This window comes from Phanerochaete carnosa (assembly GCF_000300595.1).
Source record: "Phanerochaete carnosa HHB-10118-sp unplaced genomic scaffold PHACAscaffold_1, whole genome shotgun sequence".
Classification (NCBI taxonomy): domain Eukaryota; kingdom Fungi; phylum Basidiomycota; class Agaricomycetes; order Polyporales; family Phanerochaetaceae; genus Phanerochaete; species Phanerochaete carnosa.
The window spans coordinates 734,320-751,254 of NW_006767628.1; the positions used below are offsets into that span (position 1 = coordinate 734,320).

The window sequence follows — 16,935 nt, forward strand, 5'->3', positions numbered from 1 at the left end:
GATCACGCGATCACGAGCCGTCCAGGCCAAGGTTCATATAACGTCCATTCTCAATGTAAATTGCAACTCCCTTCGCCTTCATCACGGCGTGTCTTTCCCTGCATCCGCTTTGCTTGCGCTCTATCCAGCTTATTCTAGCTTAACCGCTAATTTCTTGCGCTCTCCACGTGCAATATACCCCCGTTCGTAGCTTTAGCGAACACACATCCGGTCTTTCGCGGCTGCAAAAATGAGAAACTACACCGCACGGAGCTATTTAAATCCGCCATGCACGGACTGCAGCTCCGATGGACCGATACTCATACGCGGTGGCGGGGCGCATCACGAGGACGACTTGATGTCCCTCCATAGGCGATGCTCTGCAACGAGTCTCAGCCGTATTTGAGATTAATTAATTTCACCCTTCCAAAGGGCCAAGACCGTAGGGTGAGCTAAAGCGGCCGATGCTCTGGATATGCTCGGGACAGCCTCGGGTGGTGGCTCCAGCTCTCGTGAACGCACGATGAGCTAGAGTGCGATAGAACGTCAGAGATACACAATACAGGCAGTCAATGTGATCACTAGACCGATACGGGCGAGCTTCTTTGGACACCTATGACCGCGCATCGCTTGCTCCACATGAGGCGGTACACGCGGTGCCCTATCAGGACATCGTTGCCCAAGTGCCGCGATACTTATTGATGGTTGCCTGTTCGTGTACAGGTACTTCCAATTCTACCAGTCGAACTAGTCGCGGAGTTCTCTGAACTAGGGATCAACTCATGACTCTGTTCTTCAGTCAATATAGCGACTCGTGCGCGCCCTGCGGCCTCCCCTTGTCTAGCAATCTCTTGACGCGTCAGTCCCCGCGATGTTCTGAACTCGCTACTGAACGCTGTTTTTGGTGATCTCGAGCACATTCCATAGTCATATTTCTTCTGCTCGCTGGAGGGCCAACACCAGCCAAGTGTCGAGGGGCAGAGGAGGCGATCGCCGAGTCATCCTCGCTGACTCTCGGCTTCACTGAGCTGAAACGGCAGGGCTTGTCCCCTGCGCAGATTCCGACTCCACCGCATCTAATGTGCCCCGCCACGAAGATATGTTCGACGCGGAGCGCGATGATAGCGAAGCAAATTGCTGATAGCGCGCTCAGGTCGCCAGTCGACGTTCTCGCAATGTATTCGCAGGCTTGCAGCAGTGGAGATCTCATTCAATTGCGCGGAAAGCTTTGGCTATGGCCTCGGTAGAATGACCTGGAGGCTACGGTCTTCTCCGGTGATCGACCTGTCCGTCAAGTGGCTTGGCAGTGAGCACTACTCATCTATTACTATTGCTCTGCATAGCGCATAATGCCTTTGATTATGCTTTTTTGCACGTCCTCAGCATATGCACATTGCTTTCCAACTCCCCTCACTCCTGTTAACAACGCCTAATTACAACATATAGAGTCCGCACTCAAAGTACTACAACAGAGTCCGTGTGCGAATGGTGTACAGGTCATCAAGTCCGTGGAATAAAGCGTCCGAATACGTCAACTGGTTAGAGTCATGAATGTCCAATATCTGTCGCCTTCGAACCCCTGCAAAGAGCGCCTCAAGTAAGTGAGACTACTCCTGTATGATCACTCCTGGTGCACTCACCTTCCGCGCTTAGAGGCCGCATACGCTGTCATCGACCTGCTGAGCCTGGGCGTTGATGCGTCCCAGGAAGGTAGCTTCGTTGTTCGTGAGGGCGTTCATTGCACCGAGCGCGATGTTGAAGCCCGACTGAGCGTGGTCGATGGCGAGCACGTTGATGGACGTGCCGTTGTAGGTGAGCTGCCAGCAGGTGCCGCAGTTGGGGTCGTTCCACCCTGCGATGGCGGCCGCGCCGCCGATGTTTGGGAAGTGCGGGAGGTTGCCGAAGTCGGGCCCGAGATCTAGATAAGGGACAACGCAGGTTAGAACTCGTCCGAGCGAAGCGGAGTGGTGGTCACTGACTCTTGGTGAGCAGCCCGTTGGGGCCGTCGGAGCACGCGACGGTGGTCAGAGAACCACTGGCGTTATCGTACATCTGGTCATAGGAGACGGTCACAGTGGTGGTGGCGGAGGGTGCCGCAAGAGCCGCGGAAGCAGCGAAGACGAGGGTGGCGACAGCGGCGAAGAACTTCATTATGATGGTATTAGAGTGAGTGGTGATTGTCCTGGCAGATGGAGTAGAGTACGTGAGGGATCTAGAGGGAATGCTGAGGATGCCTTTCCCTCCCGCTCGAGCTGGGTATTTTATACGGACAGCCAGCATAGGCGCCTTGAGCCAAATTTCCGTCGCTCCGATCACTCACCTGGTGCTGGCCCCTGCGCAGAATACGCGTAGATGCGGCGAAGAAGTTTGATGGCCGACTTCGACAGCCGTAGTCTTAGCACGTTGAAGCTTCGCTGATCGCTGAACTTACCAAGACCTATACTTATACGTATAGTGGATTGTCGCATGGAATGAGTCCTTGAACGGCACGAAACTGAGAAGCCGGCAGGTGTAACTAAAGTCTCGATTCCAGAGTGTCATGAGGTTGACCTTGTAGGGCGGCAGAGGAGAAAGAGGGACAGGCGCGGGTGGATCACGGGGATTCCCGTTTTTCGGCGCTACTAACAGCCAAGTCGGCCCCATCACATTCACCATTGTCCGCCGTTTGAGAATGTGAACAAACTTTGTGGCGTGCGCTGCACTTCGATTCGATGTGGACACAATGTCGGAGGTGGCAGGTTTAAGGGTTCATACATTGGCCGGAGTACAGGTTACATACATGTATCTAGACTTCCCAGCATGCACTACTACTGGTACTAGTACTAGTACTAGTACTACTGTACCTGTACGACCAGTCCGGCGCGTCGCGCGTCACATAGCTCCCGACCGCCGCTCTCGAGAGCGGCGGTCACGTCGCACAAGGGATGCCGCTGCTTTCCACATTTTTTTCTGCCAAAAAAAACGATATTTTTCGGGCCTGCGGCGCAAAATTTACTAGAAGACACCTACATGCGCTTTCCGTGGCGCTATTACTGTTCCTGTCTATGTTACCACTCTGTCGGGTCACGCCTAGGCCGCCACCACCGTTTGACCGCCGCATTCTTGACCGGTGTCACAGGTCACGGTCAAACTCGCCGCCCCGCCGGACTTGTGGTCGACCGTCACTTGTCACACCCGCCGCCAGACTAGTTGTACAGGTACAGTAGTACTGACGGCAGGAAGCACGAGCAAGTGCCGCGATGGCACTGGCAAGCCGTAAGACGGAGGAATACTGATGACAAAGAGGGGGAAGGCACGATAGATGGGGAGAATAGCCGTCTTAACAGAGAGTCAAGCCAAGTGTCTCTAGCGGGATATCTGTGCCGTTGCTTAGCTCGGTATTGAACATGTCATCATGGCATAACCCGCTACAGTACGGCCTTGCAATCTGTACCACAAATGAACACAAGATTCTTCGTTTGGGCTGCTGCCTGGAAATGGCTTGCCGTGGCAGAGCCAAAAAGGAAACAGTTATGGCGTCCGCTTTTCTCGGATTCTCCATGTCTGGGTTGAGTCGTTCTATGAGCCCACAGAACCGCCTCAGTAGCCACAAATATACCCAGAGTGATCAGATTAAATGCCAAGTAGCAAGTCTAGAATATCGCGTAGATGAAGGCAGTGAAGAATCGCTACACGAGTATCAGAAGGACTTACTGTTGAGCAGTAAAACTGGCCAGACCGGGAATTGAACCCAGGGCCTTCCCCCAATTGCGCTGGGTTGCTCTTCTAACTGAGCTACCTGGCCTTTGTAAAAGTGTGACTTAACTTCAACACTCCCCCTAAGTCACATGACTCAGGTGGCCAGCTTTGAACTGTTCATGCAGAGGACCTGGGACTGCAGTCCTGCAGGACACGCTGTACACTCTGGACCCTTGTGTGACAAGGCATACAACAGAGATACGTTGGCGGGGCTCATAACCTGTTGAACAGTAAAACTGGCCAGACCAGGGATCAAAACCGGGGCCTTCCCCCAATTGCACTGGGTTGCTCTTCCAACTGAGCTACCTGGCCTTTGTAAAAGTGTGACTTAACTTCAACACTTACCACACTAACCACAGGCACGTGGACAGGTGACCACATGACATATTTATACTGCATCATCCGATGTGGCCCGTTCCAGGCATGCGTCTGTGTCTGCGCAAGTATGGGAACGATGCTCCTTCACGAGAACATTACTTTCATTTGTCCCCATTGCTTAGGTTCCGAAGGCCATGCCTGCAGAACTTGGAATGCCTTGGGCATGTGGAGCATGTGGAGCAACTTCGTTGCATACTGGCGCCTCTGAGTGTAACTCTTGGGACTGTCGGTCATTGCTGCTGGTGATTGCGAATGCATCTATCTCATAGAGCGGGCTAGCCCCGAGGGTCAGATTGTGTCTGGCTGTGCACATTGTTGAGTCAAAGGGCGTCAACAAGACCCAGAGGTGTGAATCTCATGTGTTGGAAGTATATTTCCTGAACAACAAACAAAGGTCCCAAAGGTGAGCAAGTCTCATGACGAGAGTATACCAGCGTACCTTAACAGTGAACTGATCCTGCAAACCTGCTGCTCGTCTCGCACACTCCATGGCACTGCTCCAAAGTCACCGCAAGTTCAAAATGGCAGAGGCACATTGGTCAGTTAAAACAAAACACGAGGCGGCAATACATCTAATAATCATTTGGACAGAAAAAGGTTTGCGTTACGGAAGGTTTTAAGCCATTCCGCACATTAGAATTGAAGAATATGTGCGAACAGAGCAAGTCCATAAGCATGAGCAACTACTACCACTAGTCCTACTAGTACAACAACCAACCTATTCAGTTTCATTTAAGCTAGGGCACATGACCGCTGCACACTCGACTACCTTTGGCGTCTAGACTTTGAGGGTGGAAAAGCCGACGACATTCTAGTTGAACGAGAATGTAGTGTAGACGTTCTTCATGAAGGCGTCACCGAGCAGCCAGGTGTTGTCCCCGAGACCAAGGCCCTTGCTCGTGGCAATGAGTGCACCAACGCACTGGCTGCTGCCCATAGAGGTCTCACCGCGGTTGAAGCTGCAGGGCATGATCAGCACAGACTGCAATGCGACACCGCTCAAACTCACTTGGCGTTAGTGACCTCCCAAGTCTTGCCTCCTCAGTTGAAGCTGATGGTCGGATGCAAGCTGCAGGGGTAAGCATAGAGCCCGTATTCACTTTTGAAGATAAAGCTGCCCTGGATCGCCACGTAGAAGGCGCTGACCATGGCCTGCAGAGCGTACATATACGTCTTACCCGAGTCGATGATCATGTTGAAGCCACTGCTCATAGTCGTAAGGCCGACCAGGCTCTTCGCACCAGTTGCCATCCAGAGACCTGTCAATGTGACGACGTCATGGTATTCGATTGAGCCGGTATACTTGGACGTGTCAGTGCCACCAAGGTACAGCTCCGAGCTGACCGAGCCTAGCGTGAAGCCAAACTTGCCCATGCTGACTTTCTTCTGGTTGATCAGGGTATTGAAGAACGGGTCTGGTACAGGGCGAACAGAAAGCGTCAGCGTGTCGTACAGAGAGCAGAGGAGATAGAAGACATACTCCGCCAAGGCAAGAGAGAGAGCCGTAGGAAAGACCCAGGATGCCATCAGAAGGATGTTTCCCAAAAGAGGCCGAGACTATGGTGACTGAAGAGAAGTACTGGTCAGTAGTGGTGAGTCCAGTGATAATCACTACGAGGGAATTTCAGTTGATCTCCACGACCATGTGTTCTGAACAGCTTACCAGTGTCAGTGTAGATAGGGCCAGAGACAGTCGAATTGTCACCGTAACTGATTATGAAAGTGCCATTCTTCTGGGAAGAAGTAGACAATGCTGAGGCATTGTACTTGCTCTTGCCGTTGCAGAGCGGATTTGCGCAGGATGAGCTGGGAATCCACAGATTGGGCGAGCCGGTGTCAATTTGGATGTTGAAGGGCTGATTAGGAGTACCGATGGTGATAGGACCCAGCCACTCGACATTTTTGTCATTAGCAAGAGCTTCGATGCCAACAGCATGCTTCTCTGAGGAGGAAGAGACAGTAATGAAGTCCTTGATCTCCCAGCCCTTGGGAAGACTGTCCGTATTCGCCAGCAGGTTCCGAAGGTTCCTCTGGTATTTGCTGCAAAAAGCAGGGCAAAGCACAGTCAGTAACGGCGGTACAACGCAGGGAGCAATGGAGAACGCACTTCTGAATCTTGATGCCATCCAGGATCACATTCTCATGGTCAAAGGTCCTGTCAGCACGAGTCAGCGTGCTGCGCTCCTCCAGTGCAACCTTGACACCGGGTGCGTGGACAATGGAGCTCGTGGTGGTGAGGAGGGCGAGGGTCACAGGGATCAAGGTTGCTTTGCAGAACATGGTGTGGAAGCAGACGGAGGCTAAAGAGGCAGGCAGGAGCAGGAGATCCTGTTGGTCTGCAAACAGCTCTCCATCGTGCTTTTATGCACCCCCGACACCATGACCTGCATGCCCACTTTGGAAGGCATGTATCACTGCGGGAAAGCTTGGTGCACAGACTGCCCCAAACCATTCATTAGTGTCTCCGGATGAACACAACTAGACCGATGAATGTGGTCAGACGCCATTGTGTCTAGCGGCAGACTGCTGCGTCCACAGACAGCTGTGTATGGCAAGAACAATGCACTCCATTATCTCACTATGGGAAATCGGCCATTTATAGAGTTGTATGCAGAGTAACAATGTGGCCTTCATTGTAGTGTCGCGAGAGAAGTCTAGTTATTGCCATCAAACCAAGAGTTTCAATTTGGCGGCCCAGACATGGGAACTTATTAAGTTACACCGGACTAGCCACCCAGAAGCACCTAAGAGTGGCTAAGACATGCTGAAGAATTTCCAAAAAGCCCAAAAAATGGCACAAGCGGGAATCAAACCCGCAGCCCAAAAGTAACTGCAGCGTGCTATACCACTAAGGTATAAGAACCTGCAAATGTAGGGTTGGAATTGCCCGATAGTACCACTTTTCTACCTCAAAGTCTTAGCTGTAATATTGTAGCCAATTATCAGGTATTAAAGCATTGGAATGTAATTGTACAATGGTATATTCTAATGGCATGGCTAAGACACCAGTGTGGCTAAGACATTGAGTCAATAAATATTTGCTATTGATTCTGCTTATTATACAAATGTATATCCTGATGGCGTGGCTAAGACATTGGAACATTAAATATTTGCTATTGATTCCACTTGAGTATAGTTCATCTGCTCCAGTGTTTTAGCCACACTGGTGTCTTAGCCACGCCATCAGGATATACATTTGTATAATAAGCAGAATCAATAGCAAATATTTATTGACTCAATGTCTTAGCCACACTGGTGTCTTAGCCATGCCATTAGAATATACCATTGTACAATTACATTCCAATGCTTTAATACCTGATAATTGGCTACAATATTACAGCTAAGACTTTGAGGTAGAAAAGTGGTACTATCGGGCAATTCCAACCCTACATTTGCAAGGTCTTATGTCTTAGTGGTATAGTGCGCTGCAGTTACTTTTGGGCTGCGGGTTTGATTCCCGCTTGTGCTATTTTTTGGGCTTTTCGGAAATTCTTCAGCGTGTCTTAGCCGCTCTTGGGTGCTTCTGGGTGGCTAGTCCGGTGTAACTTAATAAGTTCCCATGTCTGGGCCGCCAAACTGAATCAGCTCATCAAACCACTGGTCAAGTGATGACTTTGGTGAGCACGTATTTGACGACTATGAGCCAAGAACTGTCATGGGTTGATGTATAGTCATGTGGAGGGCCTTCACTTTTATTTTGCTATTTGCTGCATTGCAAGATTTTATAGACATACGCGTAGAGCCTGAGGTAATTTGCCATGGTTTTGTTAACTTGGATGCGCTATTGAGGACTGTCGAGAACACCTGTTAGAGGGATTAGTTCTGCGTGTGTGTTGCAACATAGCCCCAATTCAGGATCTTGCTGAACACACTTTAAGAAATGAGTCATCTATTCTCGCCTACTCTCTCATGCTGAACTCAGATTGAACCAGCAAGCTTGAAGGCCAATCAACACGTGCCCTGGATACTGGGCAAATATGCATAACAGAGTGGGTCCTGATTTGCTCCACTGTACGGGCAGATGAAGGCTGGCATCTTGCTTGCTGTTTTTTGTCATCTTTCCTGCCTAATACAATGGGTCGCTCATGTACAGGAAGCGGCATTCTGAGCTCATATCTAGTTCAAAGACCACTGCAACTATTTTGACTGATAGAATTGGAAGTACCTGCAAAACGAACAGGTAGCCATCAATATGATAGTGGCACTTGTTGGAGTTGTGCTGATCACTGAACTTACCAAGACCTATAAGTATATATATAGTAAGCTGTCAAACGGGATGAGCCTTTGAACAGCGCGAAACTGAGAAGCCGGCAGGTGTGACTAAAATCTCAATTTTGAAGTGTCATGTGGTTGACATTGTAGGGCAGACAAGAGGGCACAGTGAATCATGGAGATCTCCACTTCCAGGCGCTAGTAATAGCCAGGTCGGCCCCATCACTGCCAGTTAGCCAGCATTTTGACTAAAGTTTTGATTCTGAAGTGGTGTCATGTGGTTGATGCTGTGGGGTGCTGCGGTGAATCACAGAGATTTCTGTTTCCCGGCACTACATAACTGGGCAACATCACCACCGTCTGCTGATTGAAAATCATAAGCAAGAGAGGTATGGCATATGCAGCTACGCTGCATTGCACTTCTATTCAATGTGCAGGGGTAGTCTCAGAGGCAACAGGCTGAGACAATGTTCATATGTCAGTCAGGGTATAATCCACGTACATGTGGCTAGGCTTTCCAGCTGATGGGCAAGACATATGAACAGGTGTTATGGCGGCAAGTTGTACAATGAAGGGGAAGTGATGACCAAATATTGAGAAGGCCCAGTAGCTGAGAAAAATATACATCTTAACCAAGAATCTGCACGCCAAGTTTAGCTCTGACCCCATCGTCTACTATCCTGCATATAACCGTTACTACTGGCTCCTCTTGTGCGACATGTAGCATTGTGCTATGTAACACTATTTTGTGCTCAATGTCATTTTTTGTTTAGAGGTATATCCAGCCTTGCACTGGTTGTAACATCAAAGCTAGGCATTTCTTGGCTCAGCTAAAAACCAGGGACCAAACAGTAGAGTAGTACTGCACTGCAGGTTGCCTGCCATCTTGCTCCGGTCAACCAGTTCAAAATAATAGCAACTGAAATGGGGGTGTTCACACCATTAAGATCAATACTGATGGCACAGTTCAGTGTATGCTGTGTGCATTTGTAGGAAGCCCTATAAACTTGAGCTGAATGTGCTCTGCCACCGTGCATCTAACCCTAACCCCACAGGGGAATATCCATGAGTTACACCATGAATTACATACCGAAGCGCTGGAAACAGCCGGGGGTAGCGTTTAATTGAGCGTTTGTTTACCTCAGACCCCAAAAACCAGCGTTCATCCCACTGTGCTGCTCATCGGAGCCTGTTTCATTCTTGCTCGGAGAGCAAGCTTATCCCCAGTGGATTTTAGGCGCCTGAATATTTGGCTGTGTTTGTCTCCCACCCTTTTTGGAACTGCCTTATCTTGCCACCGCCTGTAGTTTCATTGTAAGACCCTCTCCGCTCCGTACAGTTTTCTACCTCTCCCCTCCTCCGCCTTTTCGCACATAATCACTTTTTCTCAGATGATCTTATATTCCCACATTCAACTTATAAAACTACTGGCCTGTAGACTGCTGTGTGGTGAGGAGAAATGAGACAACTACCAGTAACTTTAAAAGTGCGTACTGCATACCTTTGCTCAACTAACTCCCACCATCTCTTTGTCTCACTGTTCAGTCTCTCCAGCTGATTGTCTTCTCCAGCAAGCTCGGTGTTAAGTGGTTGCAATACTGTTTCATCTGCAAAGTCTCGGAGAATCCGTATGTTGTCCCTGCCGCTGCTTTGTGACAGAGCTACATAGACGTTCGCAAGGTCAAGGGTGGCACATGGGGGCCGGGCAATGTCTGCGATCACTGGAGCAATGGTTTGCCCCTGTAAACGATAGTCGGTGAATGCATATGCACCTATAATGGGGAGTTGGCATTGCTTCACCGTCTTGCGCTGTATTTGCCCACGAGATGTTTTGACATTAATGGTGAAGGTTTTCGTTGCCGGCTCGATAGGTATGACTGACTCTGTCAAACCATCTAACTGGTTTACGCGAGTACGGTTCAGCTTCACGAGAACATAGGCCGGCATGTATTGTAGGTAAACAATCGGCTTGTTCCCCACTGCTGGTTCGTTGGAATGCAAGATGATACGTTCAATAGTTCCCCGTGCTCCATTGGCAATATCAAGGTTGGTCTTCACATTGAGTGTCACCATGACTTTCATGCCAACTGCCAGGTACACTTCGTCTGGAAGACACTGTGACGCCTTACCCCAAATTCTTTTCTGTGCAGCCAACAGCCATTCTAATCCTGTCAGTGGGCGTCCACGGATGGCATCTTGTGCGTGACATATGAAAAGCTATATGCCTCTGTCGCTGCAGTGCTTCTGAATCATTTCGGCATTCCATTGCGTACAGACTGCGTAACGAGGCGTCATCAAAGCGGTGTTGTTCCAAGGATGGGACGTGAAATCCGTCAGTGGGCACCAAGGGTCTCCAATGACGAGTGAGTGTAGTACTTCAAGATCGTCTTCATTAATCCGACCATATCACAGGTGATGCAGCAGCTCTGTCCATCTAATATTGTTCACTCGCACTTGCTCTTTGAGGATGACGACTGTTCGGAATTGTTGGTACAATTGTGAACCTATACAATCATTGACTGTGTCACCAGCGGCTTCATTTGCAGCGTAATACATCGATGCGCGTTTCTTCTGAGCAACAGGCGAAAATTGATGAAAGTCTCCACAGAGTACCACGTTAACTCCGCTGAATGGCTTGTCGGTTCAACCCTTTGCCAATGCTACGTTCTGCTCGACGTGTGCAAACATTGCACAAGAGTTCATGCTGATTTCGTCAATTATGTACCAGGATCTATGCAACCATGCAGCCGTCAGTTTGTTGCGTGCCTCGTCCGAGAGGTTTTCAGTACGAAGGGGGGTGCTAGCGACGGTGTGCATTTTCTTGCCATCTATGAGTGACGCTGCGATGCCCGTGTATGCTGACTTCACTAGTGTATCTTCAATGCCCCTGGACTTGAAGTATTCTGTGACAGTCTGGATGACCTTCAACTTCCCAGTACCTCCTTCTCCATAAATGATCATGAGCAGCTGATTGTCATGTCTGGCAAGTTGTTGGTCAACATGCCACTTGATAATGTTATATGCACGACGCTGATCTGCGAGCAGCTCAGAAGGGTCAACAGCAGCAAGCGACTGTTCCGCAATATCTGGAAGTATTTCAACAGTACCAGGTTGATCTTCATTCGTCATTGGCTGAACATCTCCACCATTGTCAACGTCATCGGCGAACATCATGTTTTGTTCGCATAGCTGCCTTGCCATTGCATCCTTCCACCAACATAGGTTATCCATGTCCCGTTCTGTTGCGCTCGACGCTGAAGGATGAACCTCAAAAGACCTCATCCTGAACAGTCTGACTTTCGCCCCTATTTGTATGGCCTCCAGTCCATGGGCAATGTCTGCTGGTCTTGTCTGGGCATTGTGTGCTGCTTCAATCATCCCCTCCGTGATTTCACCCACTTGTCCTCTTCTCTCTTGCTCCGATTCATTCCCACCTCCGTCATCGCTGTAATCAGATTGTGTATCATCCTCACAAACATAGGTTACAGCTGTTCCTGCATCATCATCTTCTTGTCGCTTTGCGTCAGCTGCTGACTTGCATCGATGGAAGTGTTGAACGTTGGCAATTGTGTCGAGGATGTCAGGTTCCACTGCAGCAAGAAAGCTTTGCAGAGTGTCTTTCCAACGTTCATGTTTGCCCTTGATATTGGAAAGAACCCGCCACAGCTTGAATAGCATAAGAATGGAGGCGCAATATAGATTGTAGACGTCAGGATCATCTGAACGTGGAAGATACCGTCCTGTGATGTTGGCGATACAAGTGTGGTTTTTGTTCTGAACATGCCTGACTCCCTTCTTGTGATGCGGATGAGTTTCGAGATATGATATCCCATTTTGGCGATGAGTACTACCATCAGTTTCTTCAGAGATACTGCCGTACTCATAGGTGTCGGTAAAGAAGCAATAAACATTGAACTGTTCCAGGTCGACCCCCCTGATAGCTATAATCGAGCACGACAGAATCCATTACAAGCCGACCATCATTGCTGACCGTCAGCCTAAGCATGTTGTACTCGGTGTCCTGTTCAGTGAGCGAACTGTTGTCACATAAGTTATTACACTTACTTCATTCCCTTCCACCTGCCTAACCTCACCATCCTCCACTCAATTGTCCACAATATTGTCGGCACCTTGCGCATTCTTAGATATGTCAACAACATTGTCTCTGAGTGTTTTAGCATTAACACTGTTTTTAAAACCATTCAGGAACCTGAACGACCCACCTTCGGCGGTAGCCAAGCTCTGAAAACTGTTCGACAAGTGCGATGTGAAATGGAACCCATAGCAGCGTGATGTACTTGTGTGATTTGATGGCTTCGTCATGGCCAAGCAGGAAGGAGTACACCATCTGTCCCGGTAGCTCCTGCTGCTTGTTCAACATGTGTGTTGCCCTAAACAACAACAGCCATTGATTGTCTCGCAGGTTGTCCACATAACCGGACCGCTCGTGGTGGTAGGCCATGCTTTCCGCAAGCAGAGCTGACATGTTATATGATTTCCCTTGCTTTTGGCAGTGTAGCCCGTGGTGTAAAATGTAGTTGCCATAGTATCCGGAGTGTTTGTGAGTAGCTTCATATTGTTATTGCAACGCACATTGATTGTGACAGCTGGATTGTAATTATTGAGGAGACCGTACAAACGTTGCGGATGCCATTCCCCAGTGTCTTCGACGACATTGTCATCATGGAGGGGCCACAGAGCTCGATGTTTGCAAACTTTCGCTCTGTAACGGTTGTGCTTCTCGCACGCTGGGCCACATGAGTGCATCTGCTTTGTACGCACTACTGAACACTCCAAAGTGTCGACTGCCCGCTAATACTCTGCATCCTCGAGGCTCGGGTTCGGAGGCCTGCCATGCGCAACCCCAGAATCCAATGGAACATCTGCAATCATCGCCTCAGTGGCCAGTCAAGAGTGAAAAGCTCGAATATTTGCATGTATAACTGCGTGTATTTTATTTCGAAACTCGCTTGAGTGCAGAAGCTCTTGCATCTTCTCCGCACTGGGAGCTCTGACGAGCCAGATCAAACAATGCAAGTGCAGAGCCCCACGTTCTTGGCATTCAATGGTCTCAAAGTACGCCTGGACATATCCAAGAATGCCCTTCCGTCGCGTGATGTGTCAGTCATGTACTGTAATGCCGAACAGTGTTTCAAATACAGTCCAAACAATAAAGTGAAAATAGGTGGCGGCTGTGTATGTGTCATTGGCAATATTCCGAGCGCGAGCAGCCTTGTCAGGGCCGACAGTGTTCATGAAATTGTCCATGTTGATATTCTTGCCAACGAAGACATGTGCGATAACGTCATCGATGTCGTCTGGATTGATAGTCAACCACACTGACAGAGGACCAAACCTAATGCCAGTCGACCAGATCTCCGACCTGAAACGAAAGTGTGCCGCATCTGACCCGAGAACACGGCTCGCAGTAGCATGCACTTGCCTCTTCAGTAGTTTGACAGCAGCATTGCTAATAGGCTCGTGGCGATCTTTCTGACGAGACGCCTCTTGTAAATCTGCGATTGTAACTGATGAGATGATTTGTGTGTCTCGCTCGAAGTCTCGACGTCGCATTTGCAACTTGGTAGACAACAGCGCCTGCCTGTGCTGTTCAATGCTGCACGCAACAAAATCGAAGTTAGAGTGCAGTCGGTAACGCTTGTCGTGTTGCTCCAGCAGCCACTGCACATGCTCCTGCAAAGACACATGAACAGGCCGTTCGCATTCAGGCCCTCCAACGCCATACAGAAACAGCGTCAGAAAAGCTTTCTTCCAAAAGTTGTGACCGGCAAGAGGACTGTCTGTGCTGGGGGGAAAATTGGATGCGGGCCGTTGTCCATGACAAATGAGATATCCACCCTCCTGCCCATCTCGCCACAGATTGACAAGATCTGTAAGGAGCAAGTCGTGTGATGAAATCTCTGACAACTCAGAGTCAACAATGCCGTGAGCGTACATTGGGATGACGTCTGCACCGACTTCAGAATTTTCGTTCGAGGTGGTACCAAAAGATGCCGAAGTGTCTAGACATTACTGTTGGCTGTGCGTCCCACAAACAACACAATGAACATACCAGGATTGCCATCATCATCCCCTTCAGGAACATACCTGGCACGCTCCATTGCCAGTACACTGCCACGTGGCTCCTTTCAAATGTTGCTGAGTATCTCCAGTAGTACGTCGTCCTCTGGCAATTGATCCAATTGTGCGCGCTGAATGTCGACATCACCATAGTAACGTGGATTGTTTTCCTTGAGCCATCTCAACGCCTCTCCAACATGATGCCGACACACTCGAAACGTTGCTTGCTGCCACCGCTTGGAAAGACCCTTGACATCGACGTATGTGATAGATACAACTTGCAAGAGCACCTGTGGATGCTGTGGCATGAGGCACCCTTCAATCATGTCGGCAACGCAATTGAGATTGAGGTCAAAGGTTGTAACATTCCCCACCAACGTACTCTGCAAGCTATCAGGGCTGAACCCCCTGCAAGTATCCCGCGGATACAACTTGACGATGTATGCACATGGGAAAAAACGGGCAATGAGCAGCTGTTCAGGCAATGTCAAGGTCTTCAGCTGCAGCGGCACCTTCCCGGTCCAAAGTCCATTGGTGATTGAATACTTCGGAGGATGCTCGCCTTGTGTGGATTGGCAACTGAGTTCAACCATGCAAGACTTGCACACGGTGACTGTAGGATCCTGGGAACTACCCGTACAACCTGTCTGCTCAAGCACAAGGCCACTGACTACGTCCTGTGTGGTATGATCCTCATGAGAGCGCAATCGCTCATGGTTCGGTATCTCCGATAACTTCTTCTCCACAACTGGCACATCCGACTTCAAGCGAAGTTGTCTGCATACAGCACAGGTTGCATGTGCTAAACCAGTGTTGCTCATGGCAAGATAAAATTGTTCATATTTTTTCTTGAGCTCTGATTGGGACGGAATATCCATAAACACTGATGGATTATAGCCGACTTGTCGTGCGGCCGATGTGGCAGCATTGTCTTGTCTGTTCAACAACCGCCCAGCCTGAGCACCACTGGTTGCAGTGGACAGCTCCCGGGTGCGCTTTGCTTGCATCGCATCCAACAGCTCCTGCCCACGACCCTTCCATATTATGGCTTCAAGAAGCCTTGCCTTCTGATGCCACACGTACAAAAACATCCGCAATCCTGCCGCTTCTGCGATTGCCACCATTTCCCGGATGGTGAGTTCGAGAATCAAATCTGCATGTTTGCCTGGGGGTAATGACATCTTGGCAACAATGCAAGGTACATGACACGGTCATTCAACGTACACTTTCCATTTCAATCTCCCCTAGGCACACGCCGCACCACACCAGAAGAAAAGGAGTACCCTTTAAAACACGGCTTGTACCCTGACCACAACAAGAGCAATAATGCCTGACAACAATGACAAAGCTAGCAGTAGCACTACCTCACCTGTGCTGCCTTCATCACCCTCTGACAGCTCCCCGCCGGCCTCCAAGAGTTTCAGTTCAGCGGCCCAAACATGGGAACTTATTAAGTTACACCGGACTAGCCACCAGAAGCGCCCAAGAGCGGCTAAGACACGCTGAAGAATTTCTGAAAAGCCCAAAAAATGGCACAAGCGGGAATCAAACCGCAGCCCAAAAGTAACTGCAGTGCACTATACCACTAAGGCATAAGACCTTGCAAATGTGAGGCTGGAATTGCCCTATAGTACCACTTTTCTACCTCAAAGTCTTAGCTGTAATATTGTAGCCAATTATCAGGTATTAAAGCATTGGAATGTAATTGTACAAATGTATATCCTGATGGCGTGGCTAAGACACTAGTGTGGCTAAAACACTAGTGTGGCTAAAACACCAGAGCAGATGAACTATACTCAAGTGGAATCAATAGCAAATATTTAATGTTCCAATGTCTTAGCCACGCCATCAGGATATACATTTGTACAATAAGCAGAATCAATAGCAAATATTTAATAACTCAATGTCTTAGCCACACTGGTGTCTTAGCCACATCAGTGTCTTAGCCACGCCATCAGGATATACATTTGTACAATTACATTCCAATGCTTTAATACCTGATAATTGGCTACAATATTACAGCTAAGACTTTGAGGTAGAAAAGTGGTACTATAGGGCAATTCCAGCCTCACATTTGCAAGGTCTTATGCCTTAGTGGTATAGCACGCTGCGGTTACTTTCGGGCTGCGGGTTCGATTCCTGCCTGTGCCATTTTTTGGGCTTTTCAGAAATTCTTCAGCGTGTCTTAGCCGCTCTTGGGCGCTTCTGGTGGCTAGTCCGGTGTAACTTAATGAGTTCCTGTGTCTGGGCCGCCGAACTGAATCAGCTCGCTGTTCACTTAGCATACATATTACTGACGCTTTCACACTATAATAGAACACTCTCCGACTCCTTCACGCTCACCTTCAGAGACGACTCCAGAACCAAACTCGGACCAAACCGCCCTTGCAAAGCACGAGCCGAGAAGTTTTGCAAAATTGTCAGCACCTTCAACTCCAAGTCCCACATGCCTAGCAAATGTTTCAAGCTCAGGCACCCAAGCACTCGAGGGCAGTCGGCAGCTTGACTCACCGCCCTTTCGCATCAATCGGCCTCTCGTACTGCATG

The 16,935-nt window shown here is 49.2% G+C and overlaps 6 protein-coding genes and 2 non-coding genes across 8 annotated transcripts; all 8 read right to left on the minus strand.

Annotated features, from left to right (window-relative positions):
• Positions 1 to 1,628: 1,628 nt before the first annotated feature.
• Positions 1,629 to 2,067, minus strand: PHACADRAFT_54316 (uncharacterized protein; the record flags this gene model as incomplete). The annotated part of the gene is made up of 2 exons (XM_007389563.2): positions 1,629 to 1,897; positions 1,959 to 2,067. Coding segments are annotated over 2 exons (378 nt in total), but the record flags the coding sequence as incomplete, so codon positions are not given.
• A 1,621-nt stretch (positions 2,068 to 3,688) lies between these two features.
• PHACADRAFT_t17 lies at positions 3,689 to 3,763 on the minus strand. Its single transcript has one exon. It is a non-coding gene; the product is annotated as a tRNA-OTHER (tRNA).
• A 191-nt stretch (positions 3,764 to 3,954) lies between these two features.
• PHACADRAFT_t16 lies at positions 3,955 to 4,029 on the minus strand. Its single transcript has one exon. It is a non-coding gene; the product is annotated as a tRNA-Cys (tRNA).
• Positions 4,030 to 4,906: 877 nt separating this feature from the next.
• On the minus strand, positions 4,907 to 6,375 carry PHACADRAFT_189481 (uncharacterized protein; the record flags this gene model as incomplete). The annotated part of the gene is made up of 6 exons (XM_007389752.1): positions 4,907 to 5,054; positions 5,105 to 5,132; positions 5,196 to 5,510; positions 5,572 to 5,706; positions 5,759 to 6,135; positions 6,203 to 6,375. 6 exons carry the CDS (start codon positions 6,373 to 6,375, stop codon positions 4,907 to 4,909), a joined length of 1,176 nt encoding a protein of 391 aa, XP_007389814.1.
• Positions 6,376 to 9,731: 3,356 nt separating this feature from the next.
• On the minus strand, positions 9,732 to 10,380 carry PHACADRAFT_155497 (uncharacterized protein; the record flags this gene model as incomplete). Its single annotated transcript, XM_007389753.1, has 2 exons — positions 9,732 to 9,775; positions 9,846 to 10,380. 2 exons carry the CDS (start codon positions 10,378 to 10,380, stop codon positions 9,732 to 9,734), a joined length of 579 nt encoding a protein of 192 aa, XP_007389815.1.
• A 570-nt stretch (positions 10,381 to 10,950) lies between these two features.
• On the minus strand, positions 10,951 to 11,481 carry PHACADRAFT_189482 (uncharacterized protein; the record flags this gene model as incomplete). Its single annotated transcript, XM_007389754.1, has 1 exon — positions 10,951 to 11,481. One exon carries the CDS (start codon positions 11,479 to 11,481, stop codon positions 10,951 to 10,953), a length of 531 nt encoding a protein of 176 aa, XP_007389816.1.
• Positions 11,482 to 12,411: 930 nt separating this feature from the next.
• PHACADRAFT_189483 (uncharacterized protein) lies at positions 12,412 to 12,769 on the minus strand (the record flags this gene model as incomplete). Its single annotated transcript, XM_007389755.1, has 2 exons — positions 12,412 to 12,472; positions 12,531 to 12,769. The coding sequence occupies 2 exons, from the start codon at positions 12,767 to 12,769 to the stop codon at positions 12,412 to 12,414; spliced, it is 300 nt and encodes a 99-aa protein (XP_007389817.1).
• Positions 12,770 to 13,428: 659 nt separating this feature from the next.
• On the minus strand, positions 13,429 to 15,569 carry PHACADRAFT_23724 (uncharacterized protein; the record flags this gene model as incomplete). The annotated part of the gene is made up of 4 exons (XM_007389499.1): positions 13,429 to 14,330; positions 14,381 to 14,453; positions 14,487 to 14,796; positions 14,935 to 15,569. 4 exons carry the CDS (start codon positions 15,567 to 15,569, stop codon positions 13,429 to 13,431), a joined length of 1,920 nt encoding a protein of 639 aa, XP_007389561.1.
• Between the last annotated feature and the right edge of the window lie 1,366 nt (positions 15,570 to 16,935).